The sequence below is a fragment of the Dasypus novemcinctus genome, chromosome 25, assembly GCF_030445035.2.
Source record: "Dasypus novemcinctus isolate mDasNov1 chromosome 25, mDasNov1.1.hap2, whole genome shotgun sequence".
Lineage (NCBI taxonomy): Eukaryota > Metazoa > Chordata > Mammalia > Cingulata > Dasypodidae > Dasypus > Dasypus novemcinctus.
In genome coordinates this window covers 54,499,278-54,517,930 of record NC_080697.1, presented here as the reverse complement: position 1 = coordinate 54,517,930, position 18,653 = coordinate 54,499,278, and the positions used below count along the sequence as shown (strand labels likewise).

The window sequence follows — 18,653 nt, the reverse complement described above, 5'->3', positions numbered from 1 at the left end:
CTCCTACTGTGTGCCAGCACCAGGCTGTGGCCAGGCCAGTCAGAGCCCTTGCTGTCCTCATGGACTTTGTGTTGATTGGGAGGGTCCCTGGGGGCAGCATGGAGGGAAAGGCTGGTATCTGACCATGTGGCCCACCCTGCCCTCAGCACCCTGTGCTCCCTGCTGGGCACCTGGATGGACCAGTACTGGGAGGACTTCCTGCAGCATCTGGACTCTCCCTGCCTCCAGCTGCTGGCGGCCCACGCCCAGAGGCACCTGCCGGGCTCTGATCTGCAGCACCGTGCCGCGCTTCTGCTTGCACAGGTGACACACCCGGAGCCCACGGAGGCAGAGCCGGAGGGTGAGGGGCCTCGGGGTGGGGGCAGGTGAGCTTGTGGGCTGGGGGCCAGGATTACACCGCAGAGGCAAGAGCCAGCAGAGGCTGCCCTCAGGCTGCGAGCAAGGCGGAGCCCCAGACATGTCCCTTGGGTGCCTGCAGGCAGGGAGCACTTTCTTGGGCAGGATCTTCCCCTCGAGGGAGTGGGATCTTCTCTGTTTTGGAATGACATTCGGAGCCATTCATGGTGGGGAAACTGTCTCTTGTCCAGCTCCTTTGTCAGGTCCAGAGCCACCGATGCCTCCAGTGTGCCTGCCAGCGCCAGTTCCACCCCCTGTGGCCAACACAGGTCCAGAGCCAGAGTCGGCTCCATCACCACCTGGACTGCCAGCTAGTGAGGTGGCACCAGCGCCTGCCGTGCAAATAGAGCCTGATGCATTCCGTGCTGTGGTGCCAGCTCCTGAGCTGAAGGTGGCTCCAGCACCACCACAGCTGCCCCCCGCAGAGATGGGGCCCGTGCCCTCCCTGGAGCTCGACCATCTGACCCCGTCAGCTGGAGCAGCTGCTTAGGAGCCGCGGGCAGCTGCAGCACCATCAGGAGCATGAGCTGCAGAGCCGGGGGCAAGTCTAGCTCCACCTGCCTCGCCACCGCTCCACTGATCGGCACTGCCCGCTCTCGAGGGTGAGCCTGCTCCTCTAGCAGTAGAAGCTCCGGCTTTTGAGCTGGAAGATGCCTCGGGGCCACCTCCACTGCCACCTGTAGAGGGAGCGTGGGCCCCTTCTGCAGGGGCAGCCCCTGCTGCACCATCCGCACCACCAGTTGGCGAGGGGGAGGCGGTCCCACCACCACCTCCAGTACCACCTGCACAGGTCGCTCCAGTGCCCACTCTGGAGCTCCAGCTGGTTCAGGCACCTTCAGGAGCAGCGTCTCTCGAGGGGAAGACAAGTCTGGCAGCAGCACCTGAGCCACGGCCAAAGCTCAGCTCAGCAGCAGGGCGGGCTGCCCCCCCCACAGTCTTCCTGCCCCTGGCCTGGGACATGCGGGGACGGTCTGCGTGAGCACAAGCCTGAGCTCCTGGCCTTCCCTCCTGAGCTGGTGGCAGAGCAGCTGTCGCTCATGGATGTGGTGAGCAGCTGGGCTCGGCAGGGTGGGGCTGGGGGGGACCTTCCTCCCAGGACCTGCCACCCCAGCCTTCCCTCCCTGATCCCAAATCCTGGGATCTGGGTCCAAGCCCTGGTCCACTGCCAGCCTTGTTCCCTGGGCGAGTTTCTTGAGCCCAAGCCTGCACTTGGGCCTCTGGAGAGGAGACCTAGGACCCCAGCCATCCCTGCCACACGCACTGCTGTGACGATGACCCCGGCCAGGGTCCCGAGGGCCCACGGGATCTGAGCTGGGGGCGGGCGTGGCCGGCTGACTTGCCCTCCTACCCAGGAGCTGTTCAAGAAGGTGGTGCCCCACCACTGCCCGGGCTCCATCTGGCCCCAGCGCCACCAGAAGGGCAAGGAGCACGTGGCGCCCACCGTGCGCGCCATCATCAGACAGGTCAACCTCGTGGCCGGCTGTGTCATCGCCACCTGCCTCGGGGACCACAGCATGAAGGCCAGAGACAGGGCCAGGGTGGTGGAGCACTGGATCGAGGTGGCCAGGGTGCGTGCCGGGCCCTCTCTGGACTCCTGGAGCCCCTCTGCGCTCTGATGGGCTCTTGGTCTCCAGGCCCTGCCCTGCCTGGAGCACAGCCCTCCTTCCTCCTCACGTCCCCCCCAGGCTCTTCCCTCAGGTGGAGCGTGGGGGTCCTGCTCTGGGGCCCTGGCTCACCCTCAGGGGCTCTGTGGGGGCCTCTCATCCAGAGGGGGAGGTCAGCTGAGGGGGCTGAAGCGGGAGCAGCTGCGCTCAGACCACCCCTCATGGCCCATTCTTTCTCCCTCCCCAGGAGTGCCGAACCCTCCACAACTTCTCCTCAGCCCGCGCCATCCTCTCTGCTCTCGAAAGCCATGTGATAGGCCGTCAGAAGAAGACATGGGCAGAAGTTTCCAGGTGGGCAGGCTTCTCTCCAGGGGATGCCAGGGGGGGATCAGGGGCCCCGTGGGAGGCTGGGCATCGCCCTGCAGGGAGCCTGGAGGCAGCGGGACCCAGGCAGGGGCTGGGCAGGCTGGGGCTCCAGGTCTCACCAGGACCTGAGGTCAGCTGTTGGGCGTCACCACTGGTGCCGGCCGCGGTCAGTCACAGAGTTGAGCCAGATGAGAGCACGTCCAGGGTGTGCTGGTCAGCAGCCCGCTCTGTCCAGGGGACAGCTCCCCGTTTCAACACCAGCCTCTCGTCAACTAGGAGTGGGGGTCCCCGCAGTGCCCGCATGAGAGCTCAGCTCCCAAGCCCACGCTGTCCTGCAGTGCTCAGAGCTGCCCAGTTTCAGCACCACCCACTCAGGCAGTCCGGGTCCCAGGACCCGGCTACAGTGCAGTGGGTTGTCCCCTGGATGCTCCCACCCACACCCACCTTTCTCCTTCCTCCTTGCCTACCCCCAGGGACAGCTTCTGCCTCTTTCAGACACTGTCTGAGATTTTCTCCACTGAGACCAACTCCTCCCAGGGCAGTGAGCTGATCTCCCAGGTAAAGAGCAGGTGGGGGGCCCAGGTTCAGGAGGTGGGCTTATGAGTGTTTCCCTGGGTGTTTCTTTGCAAACATCCTGTCTTGCCTCTTCTGGAGGAAGATGAAGAGGGATCTGCCTGGTTTTGGGCAGGTAGGAGGCAGATGCAGGGCCATAGGCTGGGGTTGGTGCTCGGACTCGGTGGGGGGGGGGGGCTGGGATGTTCCAGGAGGAGATGATGAGCCAGCAGGATGAGAAGTCTCCATGCATGTGGGGGTCTCAGAACTGCGCCTCATTAGGAATGGCTTGTGTCAGAGAGCTAGAAGTATTTGAGAGATGGGAAACCACGGTGGGTCCTTTCTGACTGAATTTAGAAGCGTCCACCTAGAAGATGCAGCACGACTTCGATATCCAGTACTGCAAGGACATGTGGTCCCAGCCATGCAGCTGGAGGACGGGGTGCCCCTGCAGGCAAAACATCCTGAGTGGACCCCCGGGAGGGGGCGCCTGTGTGCGGGCCTCGGGCAGCCTTTGGGTTTTCAGTTGTGTGGGCTGTGGCAGGCAGGATCTGCTCAACTAGGCCTCCCGGGACACCCCATCCTCCAGCTCCACGGCTGGGACGACACGAGGCACTTCGCACATCCACGTGCAGAGGCCGGGAGAAGTGGACAGCTGTTGGCAGTGGGAGGCCATGGGGTGACGTCAGCATAGACGAGGCCTGCAGCCGGAGGAAGCCGCCTGTCCTGGGTGCCTTGAGTGCATCCTTCCTTGGGCCTGTGTGTTCTCCTGCGGAATGGAAGCACGAGCATCCATTGGTGCCGCCCTCACGGCCAGCTGGCGGGGTTGACAGGAGAAAAGGAATGTGGTCGAGCATTCCCGGGACTCCTAGGGGGGAGCGGGATGGCCAGAGCATCCATGCCACTGGCGTGCACCCCTGAGGCCTCTGGGATCCTGAGAAGGGGTCAGATCTTTGTGGTCACGTCCCAGATGTACAAACAGGCGCAGGGAGGCCAGGACGCTTGCACAAGGCATGTGGTGGCAGCAGATTTCCACCTGCCCACTTGGTCCAGGGACCCAAGGCCCCATACACAACAGGGAGGGGTGGAGGGCCTCACTGACCCCAAGTTGCTTAATCCTGACAGAAGGGGAACCCCGAGTTTGCCACCCTGGACGCGAACCCCAATGGAGCCCAAAAGCGGCAGCAGCAGCAGCAGGAGAGGGTGAGTGTGGCTCATGCCAGGGGGCCAGGGCCATGGCCTCCAAGTCAGGGTGGGGCTCTCCTCCCAGCCATCCCTCCTGGGCCCCTGAGCCCGGGCAGCCTCCCTTCCATGTCTGTTCCCCTGCAAGCTTGAGGGCCGGGAGCCGAGGGAATCCTCGGGGTCTAGTGACAGCAGGTCAGAGCCAGAGCCTGGAAGAGCCGAGGCTGGGGGACTGGGTGGGGTGGGGTGTGGACTTGTGATGGAAGAAATGCCGGTGCTTGGAAGTGACGGCAGGGGAGTTTGGGGTCCTTGGAGGCCGGGCAGGGATCTTCAGGGTGACAGCTGAGTGCCCGAGTGTGGGCCAGGGTGATGCTGGGTGGTCCTAGGAGTCTGAGCCTGTGGGGTTGACAGGGTGGGGTGTCGGGGGCACCTGAGCACCTGCACTCATACCTACCCACTCCACGCCACAGGGTGCCATCCAGGGCACTGTCCCATGGCTGGGGACCTTCCTCACTCGGTTTTCGATGGTGGTGGACTCTGCCATGCAGGAGTTTCTGGATGTGAGTGAGCTGGGGGGCCAGGGCCATGTGGGAAAGGGTCCCAGAGGCTTGGGAGTAGAGGCCAGCCCAAGCCCTGAGTGCTGAGCAGTGGCACACTGCGTCTCCCGAGAGCCTCCCAGCCATCCCAGAGCTGGGTGCCATGGACTTGTGGCAGCAGAGTGAGCACAGGCTGGTGCCAGGGCGTCCCTCCACTGTGCTCAGAGGCTGGGCCGGGCAGACTCTGGGGCTCCCCTGGCGGGCCCCACTCCTGTGCCCACAAGCCTGCCTGGGTCCTTGTCTGGTCTGGGCTGTCCTGTGCCTGTGGAACCTGCAGTTGTGCCGCACGACAAAGGCTCAGAAACAATGGGCACGGCAATGGCTGGGGGCCCCCTGGTGACGGATGTGACCTCTCTGCCTTCCCAGGCACCATGGTGAATTTTGAGAAAAGGAGGAAGGTGAGCAGCTGAGGCCAGCAGTGCAGGGGTGAGGCTGGGGGTGGGGGCTGGAAAAGAGAGCCTCCTGGCAGGGCAGCCCTGGGCTGCAGGCAGCTTCCTGGAAGACTGCTGGGGAATTGGAGGAGAAAAGACAGGGCCGACCCCTCCCTTGGGAGGGTGGGGGTTCACCTGGTGAAAGGTAGACTTCCTGGAGGAGGAGCTGTGTGAACTCAGCCCTGAGGGCAGGTAGAGCCTGGAAGGTAGGGGAGGGCTGGGGCCAAACCAGCCCCCAGGCCCTGGCCCACCGGGCAAGCCCACCCGGGCCTCGGCAGTGCCTCCTCCTCCGTCTGACCCCAGGAAGACCAGCTGGTGGCCGAGCTGCAGCAGCTGCAGGTGCGCTGCTGCTATGACTGCCTTGTGCCGGATGGGCGCTTCGGGCCTGGTTTGAGGCCGTGGAGCAGCTCGGCTGGAAGGACAGGTGAGGCCAGGGGGGCATCAGGCCCCAGTGGGGGCGGGAGCGTCCTGGTGTCTCCGGGGCCCATGTAAGCCCTGCTGCCCGAGAAGGCCAGGACACGTGGATGCCAACTGCTGTGCGGACCCTGACGGCTGCCCCCGCTCCTGTAGCCTCCTCCTGTCTCATGAGTGGGAGCCGCCACCCGAGTCGGCCAGTGAGCGCTTCCAGGCCCAACAGCCCCCGGAAGGCAGCGAGCCTTGGAGTGGAGAGTGAGATCCCCCTGTGGGGCAGGCAAGGGTGGGCTGGCCGGGGCTCAGGGGAGCTCCAGGTTGAGCGTGGGCGAGGGGGACCTGCCTGCCACTGAGCGCTGGGGTCCCAGTTCCATGCCTGACCAGCCCTGGGGTTGGGAGAGTCGCCCCATACCTGGGCCCGTTTCCTCCTCTGGGCAATAGGGTGGTGCGGCGTGAGCTCTGGGGCAGTCGGGGCCCACTGGCTCCTCTTGATGGACCTAGGACTTAGCTGTGTGCAGATTTAGCAAGGCAGAGGTGGGCAGGCATGCCAGGGGAGGCCCCCGAGGTAAGCTGAGCCTCCGTCCAGCTGCCAGGGCCCCGACGCTGAGCCCAGTGGCAGCAACACCGCCCACTCCATCGTCCAGCTCCAGGGTGGCCCTGACTTCAGTGGCGGGGATGCCGTGGATTCTCTTCACCTGCACGTGGCTGACTCCTTCGGCTCTGTGGTGGAAATCCACCTGGACCACGTCCCGGAGGCCCAGGACAGCCAGGACGCAAAGGTGACTGCCCAGCCCTGCTCCCTGGGGCCCTTGCCCTCCCGCCACCCCTCCTGTGCCTGCTGGGCCCTCCCCGTGTCCACAAGGGGTGGAGCCCCGTTGACTCATCCAGACCTTCTAGAGCCTCCCGGAGCTTCTCGAGCAGCCCGGGTTGCCCCGAGGCTCCCGGCCTTCTGCTGACCTCCCGTCCCCCACAGCCGGGGCTGTCGACCTGCGCATTGTCTCAGATCAGCTCCACCGTCACGTCAGCATCAGGAAGAACGTCCTCTTCCTCCATCCAAGCCAGGGCCACCCAGATCAGCCAAAAGCGCCGTGACTCACGGCCGCGCTACAAACGGCATGTGGGCGACCGCTGCTTCGTCCGTGTCACCCTGGCCGAGGACAGTGGCCACAAGGTCCAGAGCATCCTGGTGAGCCGGGTGTGTGGCTGCCCCCTGGGCTGCGGTGGCTCAGGCCGTAGGCACCTGTACGGTGCTGTGGTCCTTGCCTGGCACCCTGGAGCAGACTTGCCAGTGGCTGGGGAAGGACAGACGGCCACGTCCAGGGGCAGGAAGAGTGTGTGTGCGACGGCGGTCAGGGCTCAGGACGGTGGACACAGGCAGGCCCCAGGAGGCGTGTGCTTGGTGGGCCGAGGAGCAGCCGGGAGGCCAGGGCTAAAGGAGCAGGGGTTGGGGAAGGGCTGGGGTCAGAGAGGCATTGGGAGCTGGGTCCCATCAGGCCCTGGAGCTGCTGGACAGAGCGTGACTTTCTCAGGAGCCCCTGAAGGGTCAGAGCAGAGCAGGGACAACAGGAGAGCTTTGGCCTCAGAGTGGATGGTGAGGCAGTGCGTGGAGACATCTGTCGGCGAGGGGCTGCTGCCATGACCCAGAGGGGAGGACGGGGTCTGCCCCAGGTCAGTGGCTGTGAAGGCATGAGCAGGGCCCAGATCCTGGATGGAAGTGCAGGTGGAGCCACCCCTGCCCCACGGCCCAGAGGCTGCAGAGCTGCGGTGGTGCACAGCCGACGGGCTGCAATTCTCTTGTGGCCAGGAGCTGGCATGCTTGTTCTAAGCTGTCACTGAGTGGCCCTTAGCCTGAGCCCTGCCTGCACCCGGGCCCTCATGCTCAAGGCAGCTGCAGTCTAGACCTAGCTGAGCACAGCTGCCTCCTGGAGCCCAGGGCATCCTGCGGGGCCGTAGGGTGTCTTCCAGCCTCCTCTTGGACATCTCGGCTTGGACTGGATGTGTGTGTGCTGCCTGGGGGTTCACTGCTACGCAGAGGCCTCCTGGAGGGGCAGGGGCAGGGCAGGGGCCCTTCCCGAGGGTGAGCCATCTCCTGTGATGGGGAGGGAGGAGAGACAGAGAGAGGCCCCGAGGTCACTCCGCAGTCCCCACCCTCTGCTGCAGGGCCACCCTTTGTCCCAGGGCTCTGGGAGCCCCTAGCAGTTGTGCAGGCGGAAGAGCCAGGGGACAGGGTTCAGCTTGCAGGGCAGGGGATTTGGACCCTCCCTTGGAAACACCCTCAAGACAGAGGTGCAGGTTCTTGTAGGAGATGGGGTGAGGAATGACTGGAAAAGAGCCCTCACTGCGTGGAGTGTCCCCAGGGGAGCAAGAGAAGACAGGGAGGCCCCTGTAGACCCAGGCCCGAGCAGAGGGGCCTCCTCGGGGTCTCTGGCAGCTGTGCCGTGGGGAGCCGGCTCCAGGACCCATGCCCTGAGGCCTGTCATTGACCCACCGCAGGTGACTGACCAAGACAGGGCTCCAGCCATGATCCGCAAGGCCCTGGAAGAGCACGAGCTGGCTGGGGAGCAGCCCGCGGACTACCAGCTGGTGCAGATCATCTCAGGAGATGGCAGTGAGTCGGGGGTGAGTGGAGAGGGTTGGGGTGCAGGGGTGGGCAGGGGCAGCACGGCCCCAGGCTGAAGGCGTGAGGCCCCGCTCAGGAGGCCGGGTGCGGGGCTGCCCTGGCCAGGCTCGGCAGTCTGGCCCAGGGAGCGCTGGGCTCAGGGGCGAGTGCTGGGCTGGAGAGGGCATTTCAGCACCGCGATCCCCAGCAGGGAGGCGGCAGTGGTGCTTGGGGGAGGAGACGACCTCGTGGCAGCTCCACTCTGAGGCTGGCAGTGGGAGTCAGAGTCGCTTTTGGAACAAGGGTCCCCACGTTCAGCTGTGCCTCTGCAGAGTCTTCCCTGGTCGTTCAGGCGGCTCCTCTGTGGTCCAGGAGGTGGACTGGGGAAGTCGGGTGCCCGGCGGAGGCCGGCTCTCGTGGGGACACAGAGGGTGGGGTTCATGCATGCCCCGGAGCATGGCTGACCCCCCCTCTGTCCCACCCCCCCAGCGCTGCAGATCCCGGACGGCGCCAACGTGTATTATGCTATGGCGCCCTTGCCTGATTATCGGTTTCTTCTCCTGAGGAAGACCACGCCCCTGGACGCCGAGGTCAAGGAGAGAGCTCTCTCAGCCCTGCGGGGGAGTCGGCGGAAGGGACCCAGGTTCCGAAAGGGAAAACTGTAACTGGCCCCAGCTGCCCCCCAGCCTCAGGGCCCCCTTCCCTTCCAGGTCCGCCTGGCCGAGTCGTTCTGCTGACTCCAGCCACCATGGGCCAGGCCAGGCAGGCACTTCCCTCCCCAGCAGCCAGTTTGTGCCACCCCCAGACTCCACTCACACCCCTGGGCCTGTCCTGCCGCCAGAAACATGGCTAGTCAGAGGGAGGATCTGCGTGAGATTGTCAAAGAACTGAATTGAGAATCGACAGCAACAAAGACTATCTATCTAAAGGGGAGGGGCAGTATCTACTTTTGTCTTTAGGACATGTTGGATGTGAAGGTTTTATTATTAAATTCTTGTTTCTACTACAGCCTGGGAGTTGAGTTTGGTTCTTGCATTTCCTGTGTTAATCAAAATGAGATACAGGCTCTCACGGTGCTCAATCAAAGGAGAAATCCTGCAGAATCATCCGTTTATTTTAGAAGGGAGAAGTGACAAGAGCCAGCTGCCCCTCCCCGGGTTCCTGAAGCAACACTGGAATCCACAGTGCGTTTCGGTGTTTCACCTGGCGGGAGCCGAGAGCACCAGGAGGACTGTCGGGCTTCAGACCATTCACAAAGACGGTTTCCCGAGCCTGGGCAGGGCAGCGGCCGCCTTTCTACCACTTTGGAGGAAGAAGGAACCTTTTCTGCTTCTTGCCTGAGGCTTTGCTTGCACACCAAAGAGGAACTTGTCATTTTCAAGGGCAAACGATAGGGTGACAGCAGCAGTAGGGCAAGAATAAGAACATAGCTGAGAATGTGGAATGGAAAGGGATAGAAGAGGAAAAGAGGAGGATTCTTGGCAACAGTCCAAGGGCAGGCAGACCCGGCCTCCTCAGTGCCCCGCAGGGCCTCACGGTACACACTTGACCTTGGAGTTCCTGTTTTGCGATCCTCATCCCTGGCACCAGAATTCCTTTTCCTGAGGTGGGGACGGGGTTTGAGCTGCAGCGTCCTGGGCTCCAGCTGAGCCTCCTTTGTGTCCACACCACTGCCCCCTGTGAACGAGTGCTTCCCACTGCTGTGCCATTCCCTGTGCACGTCCTTCCCCCGGAAAATCCCTGCAGGCCCTGCCTCTGTGCGGGCTCCCCATGGGCTCTCCTTGCTGGCCGGGGCCTGCGGCAGCATGCGGGAGCTCTCGATGCCAAGGCAAGAGCGCTGCTTTCTGGCGTCCAGAGACCCCACGCGCCCTTTTCTGCGGGTCGAGGGGAAGACGGGCCGTGTGGTCTGAGGTCCACACTCCCTGCTGTGTGGCCGCTGCCTGGCCTCAGGAGGAGTTTGGCTCTGAGCGCTTCGAGTTCATGGGACCCTGGGAGGGCTGCATCCATTGGTTCACAACTCGGGCTTTGCTGATGTCACTGGGGTGTGGACAGTTCCTGTCAGGAAGGGGTGCAAGTCATGGCCTGATGTGACCGATGACCACAGTCTGGCCCCAATTCCCCTCATGGCATGTTCAGTCACTGGGCGGCTCCCTGTCTGGGGGGTGACAGGCCCTGTCCTGAGCTCCCTGTGGGCTCTAGCCTGGCTTCCCCATGACCGGGAGCTAAAGGTGGAAGCCCTGGCTCAGCACAGAGCCCAGGAGCCTGCACCCGCCTCCCACCTGCCCCAGGTGAGGGCTGAGAGGCCCCTTCCCTCTAGGCGATCAGGGAAGTCCAACACACTCATCGCACACTTTGCTAAGGAAATATTGGTCTCGAATGCACTTTCTCTGTAAATAACAGTCTCTAGCTCCAGTGGTCACCAGGAGCTGCTGGTGCTGGATGCTCACCTCTAAAAGGGAAAGATTCACTGATTGCCAGAGGGTTGCTGTGTTACCAGTCATTGTCCCCCAACCCTCGGTCCACCCTGGGGCTCGAGTCCCTAGGCTCCCTCACGTCCTCTCACACACCAGCTGGGGACAGGCTGGACATCCAGTTCAGGGATCCCATCTGCAAACACAGGGGCTGGGAGGCCAAAGAGGAAGAGGAGGGGGCCACCTGGCCTTGTCGTCGGCCACACTCCCCTGCCTGCCTCCAGGTGCCCTGCTCCTGGCTGTCCTCTGTGGGCGGCACCGGGGCACCTTGACCATGGGGAGGTGGCCAGATATCAGGTAGCCCCCCACTCCCCGCCCTCTTCACCCCCAGCTTCTCCAGGCTCTCCAAGCCCACCAAGCCCATCAGCAGCATGGCCCCCCCACCCGGCAGTGTTCCAGGTGCCCCCAAGGTCCACGGGACCAGGGAAGCATGGGGAGGGCTGGTGGCACACGGCGTTGGCCAGTGCCTGTGAGCAGAGCTGTGGATGCATCGCCCACGTGTGCCCTGCAGTGAGCAGCGGGCACCACTGCCCTGCACGCAGAGTCCTCCTGGTCGGCCTAGCTGGCCAGGGCCTGCAGGCACATGCTCCCGGATCCTGCAGCAGGAGCAGACCTCTGGAGCCTGCTGCTCACACCTGTGGGTCCCTGGGTGGCTTGGTCTTGCCAGGGACTCTCCCCGCCCACTCCTACCCGAGCACCAGAACAGAAGAGGAACCAGGCAGCAAGGGTGGAACATTCAGCAGGGTGGCGCATCCTGCGACGGGAGCCACGGCAGCTGGGGAAGCTGCCAGGCAGCGGCTGGTGGGACAAGCCCCAACCCTGGGGCGGCTGGGGGAGGACGTCCCTGCCTGGAGCCCAGCAGCAGGCCAGCAGTCGGGAGCCGCCTGGAGAGCCACAGGCAGGAGAGGAGTGGCCAAGCCCGAGGCTGAGGGCAGTTTCCCAGATGAGAGCCCTGTCCTGTCCTCTCCTGGGGTGTGGGCGGTAGGCGTGCCAGCCATACGCCTACACCCCATCCACGCGAGGCGAGCTGGCGCGTGCTCTGAGTGCACGCTCACACACTTTATGTTCAGCTCTTCCATATAAAATTGGGAAACTGACACCGAGAGAGAGGGAGCGACTGGCCCAGGGCTCAAGGCTGGGCAGAATTCTGAGTGTAAGGTAGGGTTGCAGCCTCCAAGCCAGGGCTCTACCCTCGCCAGCCCCACAGGGTTTCCTACCCAGGCAGAAACCTCCAGGGATTGTCTCAGAGCCAGGAGCCAAGGGCAGCCTCGGACCACTTCCCCGGTGGAGCGCAGTCTGGGAAGATTCCTGGGCCAGGGCTTCTCCTAGAAGCAGGAGCTTCTGTTCCTCCCCTTCCTGCTCCAGGTCCCAAGGGACCTTCAGGAACTTCTCTATGTGAAAAGAGAAGGATGAACTCCAGTGCTGCAGTTTCCTTGGGATCACTGCTTTGGGCCAATCGGTGCTCTCTCCCACTCGACAGAAGGTGAGTGCATCAGGCTGCTCACAACCACGCCAGCATTTCCAGTGAGGAGCACAGAGTGAATGAGTGGACAGTCAAATGATGGTGCCACAAGATCCCTTGACCCCAAGGCAACAGGACACTCTCCCCTGGCTCCAAGTCCCCCACTGAGACCTCAAGACTCTTTTGGCAAAATGGACTAAAGGAGGACAATTCCAGCTGAGCACTGGTCTTTGCCAAAGCAAGCCCAAAGAGACGTTATTCAAACAAAGGTCAGTCTTTGACCATCAATGATCATGGACCAGGGTCCTCAGGGTGTCCCTGCCCCATGTGTAAGGAGATGCAAACCAAGCCCAGCCCCTTTCCTAGCTGCAGCGTCTTCAACTTGAGCTCTTCCTGTCTCAGTCAGAGAGTGATTGTGACAACCAGCTCTGCCTGCTGGACAGCGGCCTGGTTTGTGGATGCACTGAACCAGGACATCCTTCCTTCAAGGAATGTCCCCTGCACCCAGGCCTTGGAGGATGGCATCAAGCATCATGTCACAGTTAGTGCCAGACCCAGCTGCTCCCAGCATTGAGATCCCAGTTCTCCGAGAGGGTCCTGCCAGGGCTTTTCTGGCTACTGCACTGACAGCAGGGGGCAGGGCTTGTCCTGAGCTCTTCATTAGACCTGGGCACAAGCTTCTGCCAGTTAGGGCAGCCCCAGCCTTCAGTGCACGGAGTCAAGAACCTCCACATCCATCTCGATCTCATTCCTGTCCAATGGCTTGAGCGCCTCTCCCTCATCTTCATCATCCCCCTCCTCATCCAGAGGCTGAAGTCTTTAGAGACCAAGGATCTTGGACATAGAGCCAGAGCTGAAAACCAGGAAAAGCCAGAGATAGAGAGAGACAGACAGTGGGGTGGGGGGAGGGGGTGGGGGGGGGAGAGAGAAAGAGAGAGAGAGAGAGCAGTTAGGAAGGAAGAAAGGAAGGCACATTTCCTAGTTTTTTCAGATTGGCCTGTGTAAGTGTTCTCCTTCAGGCAGGCTTAGCTGCCTTAACAATGGGTCTAAATAGGAGCCTGATTTTGTGAAACTGAAACTTAGTCTAGTAATATATTGCCTAAGATTTACCTCCTGAAAGCCTCCCTGTTGCTCAACTGTATTCTCCCTCTAAGCCAAACTCAGCATATAAACTGACTACCTTCCCCCTGGCATGGGACATTACTCCTGGGGATGAGCCTCCCTGGCATTGAGGGATTATTAAGTGCCAACTAGTGATGCATTTGGATAAAAGACCTTGACCAAAAGGGGAAATATTAAATACAAATGAGTTTTTATGGCTAAGAAATTTCAAAGTGAATCTGGAGGTTATTCCACAGGTTACACTTACTCATGTCTTAGGAGGATCTCACTGACTGCCACAGGAAATAGTGCCTCAAGCAGAGGTGTACCTGAGGGCTCTAGAGACAGGCAGGGCAGACGACCCCAGGAAATCAGCAGCCTGTTGGTGGGACTTATTGGAATATATGATAACCTATCTCCCCAGTCTATCAGAGGTGGACTCATTTATGATTTTCCTACACATGGTTCTTCTGTCCCTTTTATTTGAACCTATAATTAGCACTCTACCCATTAAATATGTGTCCTAGAGACTTAAATCTTTGGTCTGTTCATATACTGTTTGATCCCTGAATCTCAACAGAGTTGCAGCCAACACCTGTTGTCCAGTTCATTGTACTTGCCCAGGACAATTAATAAAAGGATGATGATGGACAATGCCCATCCCCCAAAACAAAGCATATCTACAGCTGCAAGCAAGACAGTTCCACCTATCTACTCTATTTGATCTAAGCTGCCTCTCAACCTGAAGCAGAGTGGGTACTACCATCCACAAATTCTCAAAATTGAGGAATGAATAAACATAGGGGAGGAAGGCAACTATGGACTAAAGTAGATTTATTATTATAATTATTTTGTCAAAATCTTTAAATTTGTGTGGTGTGAAGTATAAGTCATAATGTAAACTATAGACCATGGTTAGTAGCAATTCTTCAATATGTGTTCATCCATTGGGACAAATGTACCACACTAATGACAGATGTTAATGAGGAAAAGTGTATGAGGGGAGGGTGTGCGGTATATGCAAATCCCCTGTATTTCAATGTAGCATTTATGTATTCTAAAGCTTCTTTAAAAATAAAATTAAATGTAAATAAAAAAAGAAGAACCTCAGGGAAAAGCATGGGGTCCTTTCAGTCTTTTCTAAGCCCACATCTTGTCCTGGGCATACATACATGACCTTAGGAATTCCCCTGCTTACAGGGATCCACATGTCCCTTTCTCCCTGTGAAATAATCTTTCTTTAGTCCTGCATGGTCTAGTGTATATCTTAAAGCCAGAAATCCCTTAAAATGTGATATATCGTTTTCCTAAAGCATATTAGCTACCCTGTGAACCACTACTACGGGCTGGGAAAATTCTGGGATATTGATTCCGCCTTTAGGCTGCCACAAGCTCCCTAGTGCGTACACAAGGGCTGCTCTGCTCCCTCCAGAACCAGGCTGAGGCACCTGCCCTGGATCATGAGCCAGCTTTGCACCAGGCTGGGAGAGGACAGGGGCGGGCCAGCAATGGTGCCATGAGGTTTTCTACCATTCTTAAGTTGCCTTCTTCTTTTTCTTTTTTCTCCCCTGCCCCCTCCCCACCCTTGTCCACCCCTCCTCCACCCTGCTGTTTTTGCGGTGTCCACTCCCTGTGTGATCTTCTGTATCAATTTTTCTTTTTTGTCTTCTCGTATTTCTCCTCTAGGATTCACTGGGATTCGATCCTGGGGCCTTCTGATGTGGAGAGAGTTTCTTTGTCAATTGTCCCACCTCAGTCCCTGGTCTCTGCTGTGCTTCACCTTGATCTCTCCTTCATCTCTCTTTTGTTGCATCATCATCTTGCTGTGTGACTCGCTTGTGTGGGCACTGGCTCACTGCGTGGGCACTTGGCCTGTTGCGCCGGCACTTGGCTTGTTGCGCAGGCACTTGGCTTGTTGCGCAGGCACTTGGCTTGCCACGTGGGCCTTTGGCTTGCCACATGGGCACTCGCCTCAGCACTTGGCTCACCATGCGGGCACCCACATGGGCACTCGGATTACCACAAAGGGACTCATACGGGCACTCAGCTCACCACGTGGGCACTCAGCTCCCTGCACCGGCTCACTGCAGCTCACTTGGCCACTGCGTGGGCACTTGGTTCACTGCACGGGCACTCTGCTTGCCATACAGGCACCTTTTCTCTTCTTGTTTTTCACGAGGAGGCCCCAGGAATTGAACTTGGGTCCTCCCATATGGTAGGCGGAGGCCTTATCACTTGAGCCACATCTGCTTCCCAGTTGCTTTCTTAATTTGGCGTTGCCCAGTTACTGCAACATTTTAGCTAGTTTCTGGAGCTCTGAGAAAGGTTGTTCTTTGGTTTGTTGTTTAATACCTCAGTGGGAGGGCGTAACCCTCCGTTATCTTGGTTATGGTCACTTATTCTCAAGTAATTTGTATTAATGGTAATTGAAGCACTGATTTTAAGATTATGCTTATAATGTCATCACTCTCCCTTGAGTTCTGATGCTTTTTGTGAGAGAGAAAGAGATATAAATTACAGGTAAAACACTAGAAATTGAAGATAACTTATAGCTGATCTAATACATGTATGTGCACATATATACATATATACAGATATATATATATATAAATATATCTCCACAATTTTCTATTGATCATTTCAAAGTTACCTGGTGTGTGTGTTGCACTAAGAAAAAGAAATTCAGAAGTTCCAGACTTGATGATATCTATGCTCTCATCCATTTTTAAAATTTCTGATTGATTTTTAATAATATTATTCTGATAATAGTAGTACCATATATAGGCTCGAAGACGGGAATCTGTTATAATCATCTACGAGGAACAGTAGGGTCATAGTGAAAACAATTCGGAATCAGAAGAGCTAAGTTTGAGATCTGGTGCTGCCAAATACTTTTGTGAGACATCTTTGAAAAATCACACAAGCTCTTGGACATTCTTGTTTTCATTCATAAAATTGGAACAGGATATCAGCTCTGTCTCCCGCACAATATTATATTTAAGATGTGAATGTGTTTATAAATTGTAAACACTTAAGCTGTTAGTCATTAGAAATGGTAGCTAGGAGAATTGTTGAAAATGAAGAAAAATAAAAGGTTTTTATGTGATTATTTCCATGAGATGTTTTCTACCTGAGACATTACATTTTATGTTTATTTATAAAACCAACTTATAATTTCATAGCATGTTGTTTCTTCAGCTTTAGAATTAAACTAACTAATAAGGAAAGTGGGTCTAATTTTTAAATATTTAATATAAAATATAAGTACTTTATTACCCTAATGGAAATAAAGAGAACTTTACTTGAGACTTGCAGTGGGTTAATTAAGTTTTTAAGCTAACTTACTTATGTACAATATCTTGGAACATCTAAGTGGCCAAATAAGATCTTTTAAAGTAGCATTATATTAGTGGCCTGGAACAACTGAATAATTTGTATTTTATTTCTAGAAATATAGACATAAAATGTACTAAGTTCTTCTGTACTGCAGTACATCTAAATATTCAGGTACTATCAGCACCAGAGTCTTAAGTTAATCGAATGTAATGGTTCCTAAGAAACTGTGCTTCACTGATTATACAAATAATTTTCATTTAGCTATTTATTGAACTTGTTGATGATATGGAAAATATATTGAGTGAATCTGCCTGCCAAGAATGCCCATGAAGGAAATTAATTTTGTGCTAGGTCATGAATTTATTTATAGAAAAAATACCAGAGTACTTTTGAGTCTTTTTCTGATAATGCATTTTCTTCTGTTACATGCTGGAAAGCCATTAAAATCAGTTAATATTGAGATACTATTTATTACAGATGTTTAGGCTATCATATTAGTATTTTACTAACAAGCATATCCTCAATTTTACATGCTATGACTTTATGAAAAAATAAAATATGATTAAATCTTCTAGATAGATTAAGTTGAATTTTATAAAATGACAATGGACTGTTTTTAGAGTGTTTTCTAAATTACTTTTGAGTTAACCCAGAAATTCGCCTTAAATGCATCTCTGCTATTTTATTAGAGTTTTTTTTTTCTTCCTTAGAATGAGCAAGTTTATATTTAATTTTTAAGTAAGTGTTTAGTTAAAGCCTTGGGGTATGAATAATTAGAATGTTTACCAGGATTCTTTTAATGCTTCTAAAAGAAGTTAGAGAACACATTAAGTATGTACAGAAAACTTGTTCCCAACTCTCTACAATATAATTAACAACAAAAAATTCATACTCCTACGGTATTATGCCTGGGTCATATACTTTATTCTGCTGTCATAAGTGGCTTATGACTTATAAATCTAAATGATCATATTCAAATTTAGAAATAGGATTATTATTATATTTCAATAATGTAATCTTACGTATTACAGGCGATTTTGCATCCAACAGTTAAAATAGCAACATAAGCAATTTTTAAAATGGTTGAGTGGAAATGACTGAAACAGTTAAAAATAAAAGGTATTTCTAAGAATGATTAAACATTATCTATTCCTGGTTGTGAATTTCAGCTTTGCCATGAGATTTTTGTCATCTTGGGTAAGTGACTTAGCTTCCCCTGGCCTCAGTTTCCCCATTAGTGATGAAGTGGGACTCAATCACTGAGGGCTCTTTCTGCTCTCTTTTTCTTCATCTGAGCCTGATATTTACTTTTAATACATGCATTTGGGGGCTTAAAAAAAACCAAAAATTTTTTGTAAATATTCCAAACACAGAAAAAGAGAGAAAACAATAACATTAGTCTGCATATCATATACATTCAAATTCACAGGTCAATATTTTGCCATATTTGTTTTTTTTAAAGAAGTGAAATGTGCCACACACCAGGCCCTCCTTGGTTCCTTCACTTGCTCTGCTCCAACCGCCCATACTTCCGGTTGAGAAGCCTGCTAAGCCTGCTCTTGCCTCCGGGTCCCCTGGCGGGGATTTCCTTCCCCATCTCACCTCCCCTGTCCCTGTTTGCTCCTTCACCTTCTCAGTTTGACCTTATTCACCATAACACTGTTTCCTCTCTTATCCTATTTAAATTTTCCTTTCAGTTCTTATCATTATTTCACATTCTGTATATTTTTCTTTTTTCTTTTACTGTTTATCTTCCTTCAAATAAGTGGAAGTTCCATGTGGCCAGGAATTTTAATCACTGTATAATTCGCCATGCCTGGCACAGTGCTTGGCAGGGAGGAGAGAACAAATAGTTTCGTAAGGTGGATTTATGGTTTTATGTGGTCTAGAGCCATCACAACTGGGAAGGTCTTCTTTAGGGAAAGAACACAAAAATACAAGTAAAAAAGTGGAATTGAATATTTATTTAGAATGAAAAAGGAATAAAAACAAATCACATACTTTGAAAAGCTGGCAAAGAATACAGATATACACAATCCATAAATGTAATGCATTATTTTTATTATTTGCCTGACGTTCCTTACTATATTTTTCCTACAATTTATAGCTCATATTCTGATTGCCACTTTAAATGACAAAGATTTCA

The 18,653-nt window shown here is 55.5% G+C and overlaps 1 protein-coding gene across 1 annotated transcript; it reads left to right on the top strand.

Moving 5' to 3' along the window:
* Positions 1–1,433: 1,433 nt before the first annotated feature.
* Positions 1,434–9,145, top strand: LOC101445955 (ral guanine nucleotide dissociation stimulator-like). The gene is made up of 12 exons (XM_058287845.2): positions 1,434–1,442; positions 1,749–1,964; positions 2,248–2,351; positions 2,840–2,924; positions 4,044–4,121; positions 4,571–4,660; positions 5,431–5,615; positions 5,698–5,796; positions 6,125–6,317; positions 6,512–6,724; positions 8,032–8,146; positions 8,627–9,145. The coding sequence occupies exons 1-12, from the start codon at positions 1,434–1,436 to the stop codon at positions 8,800–8,802; spliced, it is 1,563 nt and encodes a 520-aa protein (XP_058143828.2). The 3' UTR covers positions 8,803–9,145.
* Positions 9,146–18,653: the final 9,508 nt, after the last annotated feature.

Coding starts and splice junctions, on each gene's coding strand:
- LOC101445955 (XM_058287845.2), top strand. Junction 1,965..2,247: donor ACTGGATCGAGGTGGCCAGG/GTGCGTGCCGGG, acceptor CTCCCTCCCCAG/GAGTGCCGAACCCTCCACAA. Junction 5,797..6,124: donor AGCGAGCCTTGGAGTGGAGA/GTGAGATCCCCC, acceptor GCCTCCGTCCAG/CTGCCAGGGCCCCGACGCTG.